We start from the raw sequence: 17,637 nt of genomic DNA, 5'->3' as shown, positions 1-17,637 counted from the left end.
TATGTATCACGGCTGACTTGAGAAGCAACTGAGAATCATGTTTTCCATTTTTATTATGCTTTCAAGGAATTGTATAGATACATTTTTATTTCCTAACAAAACATTCCTTATATCGAGAGAATTGACATCTGACTTAAGCCAAGAAGCCAGGCATTGATAAGTCATAAGGAACCCTCTTTTGCAGTTTATTGAGTAGTCATCTGATGTTCTCTGAAGCAAGGAATAGTGCTAATGTGCACTATACTTCCAATTCAGTAAAAAAAATTGCTATGTTTTCACTTTTTAGGGTGAAATTGTGATGTGATCAATTTGTCTAGGCAAATGAATGTAATTGTTATATGAGCTTGTGTCGTGTATTAATTCAGTGACCAAAAAAAAATTGAAAGCCAGCTGTTGGAATGTAGTGGTGAAATTTGCACAATTTTCAGATAGCTTAGACCAGACATGTCAAACTCGTGGTGTCATGTGACGTATCAGAGCTTTTTCTCCATTGCCGCCAATGGGGTGGGTGTGGTTTCCTCGTAATGCGTCCCGCCCGCAGGCCGGCAGTTTGACACCCCTTCCTTAGACTTTACCTATTTCTAATTCTTATGCTATTTTGCTGTATTTGCTGACTACAAATGAAATTATATACAGATCTAGTGTACATTCTGTTCTGATTAATACAGAGGAAAAAGCATGTGGTCAATATAGCCTGAATATTTATAATTGAGATAGCATAATGCTTCTATTTAGTTGCCGCAGAGTTCACTGCTACTGGTAGCATATTTACCTTCTCTTTCTCTCTCTTTTTGCAATTTTTAAGGCTATGGTCAGACTGGTCCAAAATTTCAACAAGCAGGTTATGACTCAGTTGCAGCTGCTGTTTCTGGACTTTTGCATATCACAGGGCCTGAGGTATGTTTCTGCAAGTAAAATAAAATCCTGTTGTTAAAACTGAAAATTTCATTAGTATATATCATAAGGCATATAGTAATGAGCAGAATTAATAAAGTTAGGAAATAAAAATCAATGGAAAGAACTTACAGTAAATATATAAGTACAAATAATCTCAGGTGGTTTGAATTACATAAATTATAATTGTTGCATTGCTTTCAGATTATCAACAATTTGTAAGATTGTGCTACTAAGAAAAAATGCTTTCTTAGCCATAAGAATTACTTCCAATTTGTTCCTATAATCATTTGATTCCTGCATATACAGAGCAAACTATATTTGTTAGCCAGTTTGAAATTAATTAAGTAATTAATTACAGCATACAGTATATTCACTACCTATTTCTAACAGAAGAAAAATAAAATCATCAGCAAATAAGGACATGAGACGGTAAAAACAATATACTTCTAAGTATAGGTAGCCCTAAAAGTATAGCCTTAATGCAGTCGGCCCTTAGGGTTGTAAGGCAAAACTGTCGTAACATGAATTGGCCTCATTTTTATATTTTTAACCACACTTTGTTAAGTAAATCAACCAGGTCATTAAGTCAATGAAGGTCAGTTTGCTGTTTGCTTCAGTTCATTAAATGACCTCCACAATTGTTAGGTGAACCAAGAGGCTTGAGAATTTGCAGGGTTGTCCAGCATGAAACCTCCAGAGGGAATCGCAGCCACCTCCCATCAGGTGTTCTACAAACAATCTACAGTAGTACATATTAATCCATATTAACTTTACAGGATTAATCTGCTTTCTGTAAATACTGGCTAGTATTTCTGCAACCAATTCTAAGGTAAAACCAAACAAGCATAGTAATGAAAACACTTTATTTCTGTTAACTCCTTACAAACAAGCATAGTAGTTTATAAAATATTTACCAAAAAGCACAGTATTATAATGAAAAATCATATTTTAAAGTACTTTCAAGGATAACTACAGTATTCCAGTCATCAAAGTAACAGCAATCAAAGAAGCAACAAAGGCAGCAATGAGAGTTTCACTCCTTTAGTCCTTTTCCCAGCAGCAATAAAAAAAAGCATACAAGCTCAAGTACTAACTGTACAGGCCAGGTTAATCATCTGTGCCAAAAGCCTATTGCAATAGGATTATCATAGCTGTTTTGCCAAATGCAATCAAGGTGAGAGCATCCTAGTACATCTAGGAATAAAGTATTTCATAATATAGGCTTCCACAGGAAAAGAACACTTCTGTACTTCCTCAATTTATATCTTATAGGAGGTAGAGACATAAAATAGTCTGTTTTGCAACAAACTCACAGGGTGCATTGATTCTGACCAGGAGAGAAACATCTTGTAAGTAAATAAATACCATACTTTTAGAATTTTAAGATTAAAATCAGCACCTTGAATCAAGCCTATCAGCTTATGGGTAACCAAAGTAGTGTTTCCAGCATAACATTTATGAAATCTATTTTCTTTTGTTAGTAGTAGAGTGCAATATTTTAGCTAATTGCATCTTCATTATCTTGAAGTGTAGTTCACATTCTAAAGTGTGTTGTAATTGTCTAATAATAATGACGACAAAAATCTGTTTTTTTTCATTTTCTATCAATTATTGTGAATAACTCCTGTCACTAAAATAGGGTGAACCTGTGGCTGCTATAGGTATCAGCATAAATATTTGGGAGTACAAGAATGCTTGCAGGTCCTGTATTGGAGGTTCTGAAGCTAGAGAATAGTTGTAATGAATTATGTAAGCTACAGTTGTATTTTTCTTTACCCCAAAATTCATTCTTAAGTAAGCCATATATCTCAACATCTCATTTGCAGGACAAAGACAATAAGAGTTTGTTTTGTATATCAAAAAATCTTCATTTTTAAAAAGAAAGATATATCTACGAAGTTGAAATTATATGTGATGATCGGACATTCTGATCCTTCTAATTTTATATATTTCTCCCTCTCTCTGATTTGATTGCAAATAGCTTGATAAATATTTTTTAAACCAACTTATTTTTTGTTGGAACAGATTGCTGGGAATAATTTAGGGTTTGCAATATGATATGGAATGCTGAAAAATAGAAAAATGTTACTTTTAGAGAAATGTATAAAAACCCAAACAGTATTCATAAATTAAAAGATATTTAAAAAGCAAAGACCCCTTCATGGATTACTGCCCTGTCGTGGCGAAGGGGCTTGCAATGAATGAAGCTATGAGCTATGCTGTGCAGGGCCACCCAAGACGGACAGGTCATAGCAGAGAGTTCTGGCAAAATGTGATCCACTGAAGAAGGAAATGGCAACCCACTCCAGTATCTTTGCCATGAAAACACCATGGACGGTACCAAAAGGCAAAAAGATATGACGCTGGAAGATGAGCCCCTCAGGTCGGAAGGCAATATGCTACTGGGGAAGAGCAGAGGGCTAATACTAGTAGTGCCAGAAAGAATGAAGCGACTGGGCCAAAGCCGAAAGGACGCTCAGCTGTGGATGTATCTGGTGGTGAAAGGAAAGTTTGGTTCTATGAAGCCCTACAGCACCTTATAGAACTAACACCAAAAAATGATGTCCTTATCATCATGGGGGATTGGAATGCTAAAGTAGGAAGCCAAAAGATAACTGGAATAACAGGCAGGGCACAGGTTGATAGAATTTTGTCAAGAGAATACGATGGTCATAGCAAACACTCTTTTTCAACAACCCAAAAGACGGCTCTACACATGGACATCACCAGACGGTCAACACAGAAATCAGATTGACTATGTGCTCTGCAGCCAAAGATGGAGAAGCTCTATACAGTCAGTAAAAACAAGATCAGGAGCTGACTCTGGCTCAGATCATGAGCTTCTTGTTGCAAAATTTAGGCTTAAACTGAAGAAAGTAGGGAAAAGCACTAGGCCACTCAGGTATGAACTAAATCATATCCATGACGAATATACAGTAGAGGTGACAAATAGATTTAAGGAATTAGATCTGATAGACAGAGTACCTGAGGAACTATGGACGGAGATTCACAACATTGTACAAGAGGTAGCAACTAAAACCATTCCAAAGAAAAAGAAATGCAAGAAAGCAAAATGGTTGTCCGAGGAAGCTTTGCAAATAGCTGAGGAAAAGAGGGAAGTGAAAGGCAAGGGAGAAAAAGAAAGATACACCCAACTGAATGCAGAATTCCAGAGAATAGCTAGAAGAGATAAGAATGCCTTCTTAAATGAACAGTGCAAAGAAATAGAAGAAAACAATAGAATAGGGAGGACCAGAGATCTCTGGAAGAAAATTGGAGAGATGAAGGGAACGTTTCATGCAAAAATGGGCATGATAAAGGACCAAAATGGCAGGGACCTAACAGAGGCAGAAGAGATTAAGAAGAGGTGGCAAAATTACACAGAAGAACTATACAAGAATGAGCTTAACGTCCCTGATAACCACGATGAGGTGGTCACTGATCTCGAGCCAGACATCCTAGAATGTGAAGTGAAATGGGCCTTAGGAAAGCTGAGCAACAACAAAGCTAGTGGAGGTGACAGTATTTCAGCTGAGCTATTCAAAATCTTAAAAGACGATGCAGTAAAAGTGCTACACTCAATTTGCCAGCAAATTTGGAAAATTCAACAGTGGCCACAGGATTGGAAAAGATCAGTTTACATTCCAATTCCAAAGAAAGGCAGTGCCAAAGAATGTTCAAACTATCGCACCATTGCACTCATTTCTCATACTAGTAAAGTTATGCTTAAAATCCTACAAGCTAGACTCCAGCAGTATGTGGATTGAGAACTACCAGAAGTACAGGCAGAATTTTGAAGAGGCAGGGGAACTAGAGATCAAATTTATTTTTATTTATTTATTTTATTTAACTTATATACCGCCCCATTCCCATAGGACTCATGGCGGTTTACAGGGCTATTAAAATCCTACCATACAAAAGTTAAAAAAATTAAAATAGTTAATTAAAACAGTTAATTAAATTAGAGCCCAAAATTTAAAAGTTAAAACATTAAAACCCAATTAAAACCCCTCAGTCTAGGCCCGACAGCTCAAAGAGCCAAGTTTTCAGGTCCCGGCGGAATGAGCGGAGGTCGGAGGCAGTCCTGAGTTCCAGAGGGCAGGCGCACCTACAGAGAAGGCCCTCCCTCTGGGAGTCACCTGCCAACATATGCTGCATCATGGAGAAAGCTAGGGAGTTCCAGAAAAACATCTACTTCTGCTTCATTGACTATGCTAAAGCCTTTGATTGTGTGGATCACAACAAAGTGTGGCAAGTTCTTAAAGAGACGGGAGTACCAGACCATCTTATTTGTCTCTTGAGAAACCTATATGCGGGTCAAGAAGCAACAGGGAGAACTGGACACGGAACCACTGATTGGTTCAAAATTGGGAAAAAGAGTCCGGCAAGGCTGTATACTGTCGCCCTACCTATTTAACTTATATGCAGAGCACATCATGAGAAAGGCACGGCTAGATGAATCAAAAGTTGGAATTAAAATTGCTGGGAGAAATATCAACAACCTAAAATATGCAGATGATACCACAGAAAGTGAAGGGGAACTAAAGAGCCTCTTGTTGGGGGTGAAGAAGGAGAGTCCAAAAGTTGGCTTAAAATTTAACATTAAGAAAATCAAGATCATGGCATCCGGCCCTCTCAATTACTGGCAAATAGATGGGGAAGAAATGGAGGTAGTGACAGATTTTATTTTCTTGGGCTCCAAGATTACCGCAGACGGGGACTGCAGCCAAGAAATTTCCTGGGGAGGAAAGCCATGGCAAATCTAGACAGCACACTAAAAAGCACAGACATTACCCTGCCAACAAAAGTGCATATAGTCAGGGCTATGGTCTTCCCAGTTGCAATGTATGGCTGTGAAAGTTGGACCATAAGAAAGGCTGAGCGCCAAACAATTGAGGTCTTTGAACTATAGTGCTGGGGAAGACTCCTGCGAGGCGATCAAGCCGGTCAGTCCTAGAGGAGATCAACCCTGACTACTCTATCAAAGGCCAGATGCTGAAGTTGAAACTCAAATACTTTGGCCCCCTAATGAGAAGGAAGGACTCACTGGAGAAGAGCCTAATGCTGGGAAAAATTGAGGGCAAGAGAAGAACGGGACTACAGAGAATGGATGGAGTCACTGAAGCAGTAGTTGTGAGCTTAAATGGACTCCAGAAGATAGTAGAGTACAGGAAGGCCTGAAGGAACGTTGTCCATGGGGTTGCGATGGGTCGGACATGACTTTGCAACTAACAACAACAACAAAGCAAAGAAAGGCATGGTAAAATATTGTCTAGTATAAGATGGAGATTTACAGTTCTCAGATATTTTTAAACTTTCATTGTTGGCTTTATCATTTGGAGCTTCCAGAACATGTAATTCAAAAACTTAAAGACTCTGAGCTTGTCAGCTAGAAAGCTGACAGCTCCGGTTTGAGACCTGAGCACTGCACGCCATGGTGAGGTCCCATTACTTGGCTCAGCTTCTGCCAGCTTAGCAGTTAGAAAGCATGCAAATGTGTAGGTACCATTTTGGTGGGAAGGTAAGTCATGCTAGCTACATAACCATGGAAGTGTCTTCGAACATCACTAGCTTCTTCAGCTAAGAAACAGAGATAAGCATCGTTTCCTGGAGTTACATATGACTGGACAGGGAAAACCTTTACCTTACATTTCTTTTAATTTCTAAGTATATTATGCATTGTAATTGTAAACTTTCCAGTATGGGATTTTTCCCCAGATGATTAATATTCTTTGGCTATTATGAAAAAATGTAAATTTTTATTCAGCTAGATCATTCTGTAAGGTGAAGATATGAGAAACAGTCTGTTGACCTACAATTTAGTCTTTCAGATAGAGATGCTAGCTTACATATAGTACAGTAACAGAAGCATATATGGATTAAAATTGATTGCATTTGTAGTATGCTAGCCAAAATGTTTAAAAGTGGACTGGAACATTCCTTATCATTATTAGGGAATTCTGCAGAGGATGACTAAAGCTGAACTTTCCCTAGCCTAGTAAAGTTTTATTGGCCAAATCCTTGATAGGGGGTGAAGATTATGGTCTGCAAGTGAGTGTATGAAAAATTGCAACTTGAAGTGTAAGATTAATACATTATAAAAAGTATGAATTAATGACATCATATAATCACAATTTGCAATCTAGTGTCAGCTTCATATTGACTTCCTTTGTTGAAGCCAACTGTGAAGGTGACAAAAAATGATCATATAACCTGGGATGCTTGTGACCATTGTAAATGGATAATGATTATCAAGTGCCCAAATTGTGATAATGTGACTATGGGAACATTGCAATGGCCAGAAGGTTGAATACTAGTTATAATTCTACTTTTTCAGGATCATTGTAAATTTGAATAGAAGCTAAACAAGGCAGTAATTAACTTAGGACTACCTCTAGTTAATTGGTGACATAAATGGATGAGTGAGAATGAGATGATATCACCAAACAAGTGACTGGACCATTCAGACATTCAAGAATAAATGTGAACATGACTGGTGTTTAGAAATAAATCTGTTTCATATAAACAATTAAAAATAAGATTATTCTTATTTAAACTGGGTAGAAGAATGAATATAAATCTAAATGCATGATAGATTTACTTGTTTGTAATGAATGTTTGAGAGGAATATTGAATAAATGTTCTCAGTGTAGGAATGCCAGTTGTTGTTCATTTAAAGATTGGATCTTGGGAAAAAGTGGAAAAAAAGGAAAGAGGAGACATAAGCTAGGGTAAGAGTATAGCAATTATAAGAAAAGAAGTATGAGTGTGGTATGAAAAGTAATATTACTAGAAAGTGAACATAAAATGCTTGTGCAACTGCTTGGAACAAATACAACTATGTTGGAGAGTGCTGCAAAATATGATGAATTATGCTAATGGAAGCATGATAGAAAGAATTCTTAATAATAAAATAGGTGACAAATGAGCAAAAAGTGAACATTTGTACTCAAAAGAAGCTGTATTTTGGGTTGACACTCAAGTATTAGAAGCCAATGCCAAATAAATTGTATGATACTATGAGGAAAATAGACAGGAATCAAGACCAAGATAATTCTATTTGATAAGGAAAACAGAGTGAAAAGTTGTAAGTTGTATATAAATGGCAAAAAAGTGGAGCAAATAAATGAATGTATATATTTTTAACAGAATGTCTATTAAAAGTGGAAAAATAGAATGAGAAATGTTAAGATGTATAAATGCTCATAGAAAGGTAGTAGTTAATATCTATCCTTTTGTGAGAGTGAATGTCAGTTGAAAATGGCTACATATACTGTAAGAGTGTTCAGGCCACTTCATTAAATGGAAGTGAGCATTAATTACATTAGGAGGAACATAGAAGTACGTTGAATGAAATAAAGTATGTGCAGTAAAAGAAGGGATAAATGGGTGCTGAGTGAATGTTAATTGAAAACAAACATGAGCAACCAGTACAAAAAAAGTTTGATGAGATTGTTGAAATAATAAATGACGATTGCAAAACAAATATATCAAGTAACAATTAACGCTGGAAGGAAGGGGAAAATGAAGATTATTGTGATTGGATGGAGTTAAAGGATCTTTGAAAAGAAAGGTGAGAATTTACAAAAGAAATATTAAGCAATGTATGGACGTGATGGTCAATGCTAATTGCAATGGCAGAAAGATATACAGTAGTTAATGGCATAGGTGAAAAGTCATTTTAGTTATGCTTCCTTTCATTATCTGATGTCTTTAATTTCTTTGGTTTACTATCACTCTATTTCTGCGCTTTGCATAACATTGCTTTACCCTGAAAGAAATAATGTGATGGATGTGTATGTGTATATGTTGCACATGGACATTTCATTTAGTTATATATTTGCCTGCAAAGCTTTGATCTCTAGCCAACACATTTGGATAAAGATTAAAGCCAAAGGGTCTGTATTGCCTGAGTAAGAAAAATGGTGGCACATTTAGTGAATAAATCCAAGAGAAAATTACTAACAGTATCCAAATCTGTTCCACTCCCCGCTCAATTCTTTTTAAATGTGTTACAATTTAAAAATATAATTTTATTACATAAGATTATTATCATTCAGTGGTTAATTCAGTATTAATGTATGTGGTTTGAAATATTTACATAGCATAATTTTAATGGATTATTAATGTTGCTTAATTATTATATCCAATATAAGTGAACTAGATTCTTTTGTCTGACACTTGGTCCTTTAGAATAAGTCAAAATGCTTCCCAAATGTGCCTGAATACTGGAAGCAATTTTAAATAATCCTAAATGACTGTTCGTTAGCAGAGAGGTCTGAAATTAATAAGAAATTGGCTTCTGAACTGACATGCTAGATAATGAGTTGGGTGTCAGATGATGGCATTAAATATAGGCAGCCTTTTCTGCAATATATTTGGTTTAATCTCATGGTTCATATGTCTAATGAACCTTGAATAATATGCTTCATTTACTGTGCAATTTTATATATGCTTGCTTAGAAGTAATCCGTACTTTCAGTGGGATTTACTCTAAGGATTGAAACCATGCAGATATTCAATGCCTTTTTATTTATTTTTTGCATCTTTCTGCTATCTTTCATCTTCTCATTAAAGAACAGGGTTTATAAACTCTATTTGTTGTTATGTACTGTTAGGCATATGGTGTTAGCCTACAATGTTGGGTTGAAAATATATTAACCATAATGCTATGGCTTTAAGAAGTTAATTGGCCAATGGGTGTGTAAGTGTTCTCATGGCCATAAGAGGAAGCTAGGAAAGTAGCTTCTCTCTCTCTCTGAATTCACTGATCTCTACTATTACTGTTTTTGCTCTGCTGTTGGTTTACTACTGTTGTAAACCTGAACTGTGTATTGACCTCTGGACCGGTAAGAAGACTTTGTAGTTTGGATTACTCCTTGGACTGTTGCTATTGTGTATGACTTGGACTGTTTATTTTTGACTGTGCATTTTTGTTTTTACACCACCTCAAAGTAAAATACTTTTTGCTTTTAGAACTCAGTGTATTTCTGTGTGTGATTTTTACTGCTCTCAGTGCCCTTCCTTGTCTGTGCAACTCTTTGGTAGCACAAGGAGACCTCTGCACAATAAATTCCATAACACTGGTTATGGGCCCAGGCCTGTACTGAGAGTAAGTACACACAGTATTCCTAGCTGAGTTTGTATTTGGTGTAAAATGGCACAGGAACTGTTGTCAGGCATCTCCTGGATAACCCGGTTGGATGGGACAAACTATGTTTCCTGGTCCACAAAATGCTGCTTGCTTTTGCGCAAGGAAGGACTATGGGCTGTTGTAAATAACCCACCAGATACTACTGCTTGGGATCCAGATGATGAAGAGGATGCAAAGAAGTTAGACGACTTTAAACGAAGCAACGAGAAAGCTCTTTGCATTATTGGACTAACACTGAATGACCAGCAGCTTGTCCATATTCGTGGTGAGGAGTCTGCTGCTAGGTGTTGGGATGTTTTGCGAAGGCTTTATGTTCGTGACAGTGTGGGTGCACATATACACCTTACACGTAAGCTGTTTAGGACTCGTCTGCAGAAGAATGGAGATATGCTGACCCATTTAAATTACATGAAGGCAACTTTTCAAGAGCTTCATGAAAAGGAGCTGATTTTTTCAGAGTTGCATCAGGTCTACATTATTCTGTCATCTTTGGATGAGAGTTATGATGGATATGTTTCTTCTTTGGAAGTACTGACCAGAGAGGAACTGACATTGACTAACATTACTGGGAGACTGCTGGAAGAGTCCAGAAGAAGGCGTGACAGAGACCAGCTGAGAGAGACACAACCACGAGAGGAGCAGCCATTTACTACTGCTTACAACGTCAAGAAATGTTATTCTTGTGGGGCTAGAGGGCATATAGCCAAGTTCTGTAGAAAGGGTAAAAAACAGAATGTGAATAGCAGTGGGAAGGCTAAGAAGGGCATTGGTTTGGCTATTTCTGGTGAACCAACATCCAGAAACAATGAATTGTGGGTTGTTGATAGTGGGGCTTCACAATGCATTACTAAAGTGAAAAAGAGGTTTGTTAATATGAAAAACAGCAACCAATATGTTTCACTGGCCAATGGTTGGAGGATGAAGGCCTCTGGTGAAGGTAATTCCTATTGTCCATGCATTGATGAACAGTTACCTATGTTATATATACCTAAACTAAGATTCAACTTGTTATCTGTAAGGGAATTGGTTAAGGTTGGGTTTGTGGTAACATTCAGAGGGGAGCAATGCACTATTGAGAGAAATGGAACCTGTGTAACTGCTAATTTGAAAAATGGTTTATTCATTCTCACAAGTAACCAGGTTAGTACAGTAAAAGCTAACTCAATATGTGAGAACAAGAAGCCACATGATGGATGTATACATTTATTGCATAGGCGGTTAGGGCATGTAAACTTTAACTCACTACGTAAAACAGTGGAATTAGTAGAGGGAGTTAAACTGAAGCCATGTAGTAAGTATTTGAATTGCAATGCCTGTAATCAGGAAAAGAGTAAGGCAACTCCTGCACACAGGATAAACAGCTTCAAAACAACTGTTCCTTTGGAAGTTGTGTTTGCTGATTTAATTGGACCCATGAAACCAAGTTTAGGAGGGTCATGTTATGTTTTAAGTATATTGGACCACTACTCTCGTTATGGTTTTTGTTATCTGCTTAAGTCAAAAGCAGACACTTTCCAACAATTTGCAAACTGGCTGAAGTTCGTGGAGAGAAAAACAAAGAGAAAGGTTCAGTGCATAATTACTGATAATGGTACTGAATTTACAAATAAGTGTTTTGTTGATATGCTACAATCAGCTGGCATTGAGCATAAACATTCAGCCCCTTATAGGCCTCAACATAATGCATTTGTTGAGAGACGTGGGCAAACGTTACAAGCCATGATGAGAACTATGTTAAGAGATTCTGGCTTAACAGATAGACTGTGGGGGGAGGCAGCAAAATGTGCAAACCATGTTCTGAATTTAGTTGTTAATACTTCTACTGGTAAAATACCATATACAATATGGCATGGTAGAAGACCAAACCTTGATTACCTGCACACGTTTGGCACCCCAGCTTGGGTCCACATTCCTGCACAACTCAGGAGTAAAGGCCAACATAGGGCTAGGCAATTATACTTCGTAGGTTACGAAGCTAACCACAGATCCTATCGTTTCTGGGAACGAGGCACAACTAATGTATATAACAGTGCGAGTGCAAGATTCCTTGAGCACGTTGGTTGGGATAGGTTAGAGCAAGAAACTGTTAATACTGATCCTCTAGTGTTTGAGGACTCCTCTGATAACGTAACTAGTAATGATAATACATCTCCTGTAAATATAAAAGATGAAGAGGAGATAGGGGAGATAAAAGATGAATCAGAGGAAGAAAAGGAGCCAGAAATTCAAAGCCCTGTAATTCCTTGGCGTTCAACACGCATCAGACATCCACCTGATCGCTATGAAGCTAGTATATGTCAAGTTAATGTAGAGCCTTCTAACTATGATGAGATCAGGATGTATCCTGAAAAAGAACAAGCATCATGGAAAGCTGCAATGAACAGGGAGTTGAAGTCTTTGCAGAATCTTAAGGTTTATCAGAAAGCAAAACTGCCACCTGGTGAGCAAGCTATAGGTTGTAAATGGATATATAAAATAAAGAAGGGAGTAGATGGAACTATAACCCATAAGGCACGTTTGGTTGCACAAGGTTTTGCCCAAACTACTGAGGATTATGACGAGGTGTTTGCACCCAGTCTAAGGGCAACTACTTTAAGAGCAGCTTTAGTATGGGCGGCTAAAAACCAATATATGGTTAATCATGTAGATGTTGAAACTGCATATCTACATGCTCCATTGCAACATACTATTTATTTAAGAATACCACCAGGATTGACCAGTGATAGAGACCATGATTGTTGGGAGTTAAAGAAAAGCCTCTATGGATTGATACAATCAGGCTATGAGTGGAACAAATGTATAGTAAATGAGTTAAGTGCAATAGGTTTTGTAGCCAGTAATGCTGATCCTTGTTTGTTTAGAAGAGAACACAACGGAGCATTATCTTTTATTTTATTATTCACAGATGATATTGCAATAATAACAAAAACTGAGTTAGAAGCACAAACTATCATTTCAAGATTGCAAAATAAATTCACAATTAGAAATCTTGGAGAAATTAGCCACTATTTGGGGTTAGATATTGTGAAAACAAATAGGGGTTTTAAGGTGTCGCAAGCCAGTAAGATATCTCAGTTATTAAAGAGATACAATATGGAAATGTGTAAACCAGCAAAAACTCCGATGGCTATGGATTTTAAGGACACTAATGTTGAGAGTCCTGTATTTGATAAGACTATGTACCAATCTTTGATAGGAAGTCTTATGTATCTGAGTAATTGGACTAGACCTGATATTTCTTACTGTGTAAATCAATTAGCTAGGTACAACAATAATCCAACTGTTAGACACTGGCAATCAGCTAAACGGGTATTAAGGTATTTGAAGCAAACTATTCACTACTCGTTATATCTAGAGCCAAATCGTGAGTTAATCCTTACTGCATATGCAGATGCGAGTTTTGCCTCTGATTCAAACACTCGTAAATCTACCTCAGGGTTGGCTATAATGTTGGGTGATTCTTTGATTGGATGGAAGTCCATTAGGCAAAAACACATAAGCTTGTCTACAATGGAGGCTGAATTTTCATGTCTATCAGTGTTATGTACAGAACTGCTAGTGTACAAACAACTATTGTTAGATATGGGTTTAAATGTAAATGATCCATTTATTGTATATGAGGACAATCAAGCTGCAATAAAGATGGCTAATAATGCTGCAGTAAGAACAAGATCTAAACATACTGATCTTCGTTATTTAAATGTCAGACAATGTGTCAAAGATAAATTAATACAGTTAGAGTATTGTCCATCTGATGTAAATATTGCAGACCATTTTACGAAGGTACAAAGTGCTGTGAAACACAATGCTAATTGTGAAAGAATGTGCATAAGATTGTAAGAGTTATATATTATTCTACCCAAAGGGGAGAATGTTAGGCATATGGTGTTAGCCTACAATGTTGGGTTGAAAATATATTAACCATAATGCTATGGCTTTAAGAAGTTAATTGGCCAATGGGTGTGTAAGTGTTCTCATGGCCATAAGAGGAAGCTAGGAAAGTAGCTTCTCTCTCTCTCTGAATTCACTGATCTCTACTATTACTGTTTTTGCTCTGCTGTTGGTTTACTACTGTTGTAAACCTGAACTGTGTATTGACCTCTGGACCGGTAAGAAGACTTTGTAGTTTGGATTACTCCTTGGACTGTTGCTATTGTGTATGACTTGGACTGTTTATTTTTGACTGTGCATTTTTGTTTTTACACCACCTCAAAGTAAAATACTTTTTGCTTTTAGAACTCAGTGTATTTCTGTGTGTGATTTTTACTGCTCTCAGTGCCCTTCCTTGTCTGTGCAACTCTTTGGTAGCACAAGGAGACCTCTGCACAATAAATTCCATAACATGTACTATTCCATATAGACAAATTATTATGATTTAAGAGATGTTTCCTGCAAATATCCCATTGAAGAAAGTATTCTATGTGATTTGAATATTATTTCTAGCCTACTGAAATAAGAATTTCAGATGATTCAAACAGAGCATTATTATTTAAATCAACATATTCCCAAGCACATCACTGATAAATTTCGCAAAGTTTGAGAATATGACAAGAAAGCCTAACCTTTTGCAATTGTGCTGAAGCTTGGATAATATTTACGCTTGGAAACTGATATCAGCACCTAGCATCTTTGGAGAGATTCTAGTGCTGTTGTCAGTCTTGGATCACTTATATTGATTTGTGGTCCAGCTTGTCAAGTGGCAGATACAACAGGTTTTTATTTTTTCATGTGAACTGATTTAGCATCATGTTGAATATTCAGAATGACTGATGAAGGATGGGGAAGCCAGACAGTATAGTTTTCTGGGCTGGTTTCTATACTTTATACTACCTTCCAATGAAAAAAAAATATCATAGAGTCCCAAGTAGGAAGGAGCTAAAAATGTTATCTCATCTCTTGTCCAGTTTGGTTCTCTGCAGTGAACTGAGATATTCTGGATTGGCTAACATTAAAAGGATCAGCATTTAGAAGTCCATGGTGGAATAGATTTGATAATCCAAAGAATATGAAATAAATGAAAAGTGCAAATAGCAATAGTGGTAGCACTTAAACTTATATACCGCTTCACAGTGCTTTACAGCCCTCTCTAAGCGGTTTACAGAGTCAGCATATTTTCCCCAACAATCTGGGTCCTCATTTTACCGACCTTAGAAGGATGGAAGGCTGAGTCAACCTTGAGCCAGTGAGAATTGAACTGCTGGTAATGGGCAGTCAGCAGAATTAGCTTGCAATACTGCATTCTAACCACTGTGCCACCACAGCTTTTCTAAATCTTAAGTATATTGTTTTTTGTAGAAGTATCTTCCTCATTTCCCAGAAGATAAACAATTCTGAAGTGCAGAAATAGACATTCTTTTTCAGATGCAATAGAGACATAGAAGAGAATGTATGCTTAATCTTTCTTGATCCTTCCTCATTCGTATCCTAAAATGCCTGCAAACATAGATGATTTTTTTTCCAGCAAATATCCAGCCAGAGAAGGTATATTATGTAACTTTGATGGTGCTTCTGGAATCTTGAAATGGGAATCAGATAATGCATGCATTTCTTTGCCTAAACTATATTGTTTATCTAAGCCAGGGGTCGGCAACCTAAAAAAGCAAAAGAGCCACCGGGAACCGGTTCCATCACAAATTAAAAAAACTGGGAGCCGCGTGCGCGTGTCCATGCACGCGCATGCGCAGACGCACGCGGTTGCCATTTTTTTAAAAAGTGAGATGGAACCGGTTCCCGGTTGCCCGACGGCGACGGCCCGTCTGCAAAGCTGCCGCTTTCGGCAGCTTTGCAGACGGGCCGCGGCAGCTTCCTCAAAGAGCGACGCCGCGGCCCGTTTGCACGGAGGTACACGCGCACCTCCGCCCATTCGGGGAGGTGCGCGCGCACCTCTCGGAACGGGCCGCGTCGTCGCTCTTTCAGGAAGCTGCCTTGGCCCATCTCGGCAGCTTTGCAGACGGGCCGCGGCAGCGTCCTCAAAGAACGACGCCGCGGCCCGTTCGCTCGGAGGTACGCGCGCACCTCTCCAAAGGTTTGGGGAGGTGCGCGCGCAGCTCCGCCCATTCGGGGAGGTGCGTGCGCACCTCTCGGAACGGGCCGCGGCGTCGCTCTTTCAGGAAGCTGCCTTGGCCCATCTGCAAAGCTGCCGCTTTCGGCAGCTTTGCAGACGGGCCGCGGCAGCGTCCTCAAAGAACGACGCCGCGGCCCGTTCGCTCGGAGGTACGCGCGCACCTCTCCAAAGGTTTGGGGAGGTGCGCGCGCAGCTCCGCCCATTCGGGGAGGTGCGCGCGCACCTCTCGGAACGGGCCGCGGCGTCGCTCTTTCAGGAAGCTGCCGTGGCCCATCTGCAAAGCTGCCGCTTTCGGCAGCTTTGCAGACGGGCCGCGGCAGCTTCCTCAAAGAATGACACCGCGGCCCGTTCGCGCGGAGGTACGCGCGCACCTCCGCCCATTCGGGGAGGTGCGCGCGCACCTCTCCAAACGGGCGGTGCCACTCTCCATTTGGAGAGGTGCGCGCGCACCACTGCCCGTTCGAAGAGGTGCGCGCGCACCGGGCGGCTGGGAGCCGCAGGAGACGGCTCAAAGAGCCGCATGCGGCTCCGGAGCCGCGGGTTGCCGACCTGTGATCTAAGCAAAGATACCATCTCAACAGCTAGTGCATACATACTGAGAATTACCCTTCATAATACAGTGGTTTATTCAAATTGCTTCGGCTTTTTTCAACTTTTTTAAGTTATTGAAATGGTTAAATAGCTAGTTTAATTAATTAATTAATTTAGCAAATGTATATAATTGCCCATCTCATTGACTATGAAGTTTGCTTCTAAAGAAGTTTCATAGTTAAATGTTGTAAGAAGTGTTGTTCGAGTTGTAGCTTACAAAAGAAAACATTTTGGGAGTGACACAGGTATGATATATCAGTTTTATTGTCCTGATATTTCTTTTTCCTAGGGTGGTGAGCCAGTTAGGCCAGGCGTAGCTATGACTGACCTTGCTACAGGTTTATATGCATATGGAGCAATTATGGCTGCACTTCTTCAACGACATAAAACAGGGAAAGGAATGCACTTGGATTGCAATCTGCTTTCATCTCAGGTAAAGATTTACTCAATGACTGAATAATAATAAGCATATTTTGAATGGTTTTTTTCACATATTAACTTTTCTCCATCTTAAAGGTTATTGTATGTATAGGTAGTCTTTAAGACCATTCGTTCAACAAATGTGCAAAATTACAACAATGCTGAAAAAAGTGATTTATGATGGATCCTTACACTTACGACTGTCACTACATTTGCACAATCACATGATCAAAATTTCCAGCTTGGCATCTGGCATGTATTTATGATAGTTGCAACATTCTGAACTCACCATTTGTGACCTTTCCAGGGGACTTCTAATTAAGCAAGGTTGATGGGGGAAGCTTAATGACCATGTGATTCATTTAATTGGTGATACACTTTATGACCATAGCAAAAAAGGTTGTAAGATTGAACACATTATAATTGATGATTATATTGCTTAGTGGTAGAAGCTTTGGTCCTAGTGGTGTTCATACATTGAGAATTACCTGATTTCTTCAGTCCAAAGAAG

The 17,637-nt window shown here is 38.6% G+C and overlaps 1 protein-coding gene across 2 annotated transcripts in view; it reads left to right on the top strand.

Annotated features, from left to right (window-relative positions):
- The window catches only part of SUGCT (succinyl-CoA:glutarate-CoA transferase), a 341,656-nt gene that overhangs the window by 33,090 nt on the left and 290,929 nt on the right, over positions 1–17,637 (top strand). For both annotated transcript variants that reach the window (XM_081345169.1, XM_081345170.1), the window contains exons 7-8: positions 806–897; positions 16,996–17,139. In XM_081345169.1, coding sequence (XP_081201295.1) covers positions 806–897; positions 16,996–17,139 — 236 coding nt within the window. The remainder of the gene's footprint in view (positions 1–805; positions 898–16,995; positions 17,140–17,637) is intronic.

The sequence above is a fragment of the Vipera berus genome (assembly GCF_964194415.1).
Source record: "Vipera berus genome assembly, chromosome: Z".
Lineage (NCBI taxonomy): Eukaryota > Metazoa > Chordata > Lepidosauria > Squamata > Viperidae > Vipera > Vipera berus.
This window is presented reverse-complemented; position numbering and strand designations above follow the sequence as displayed.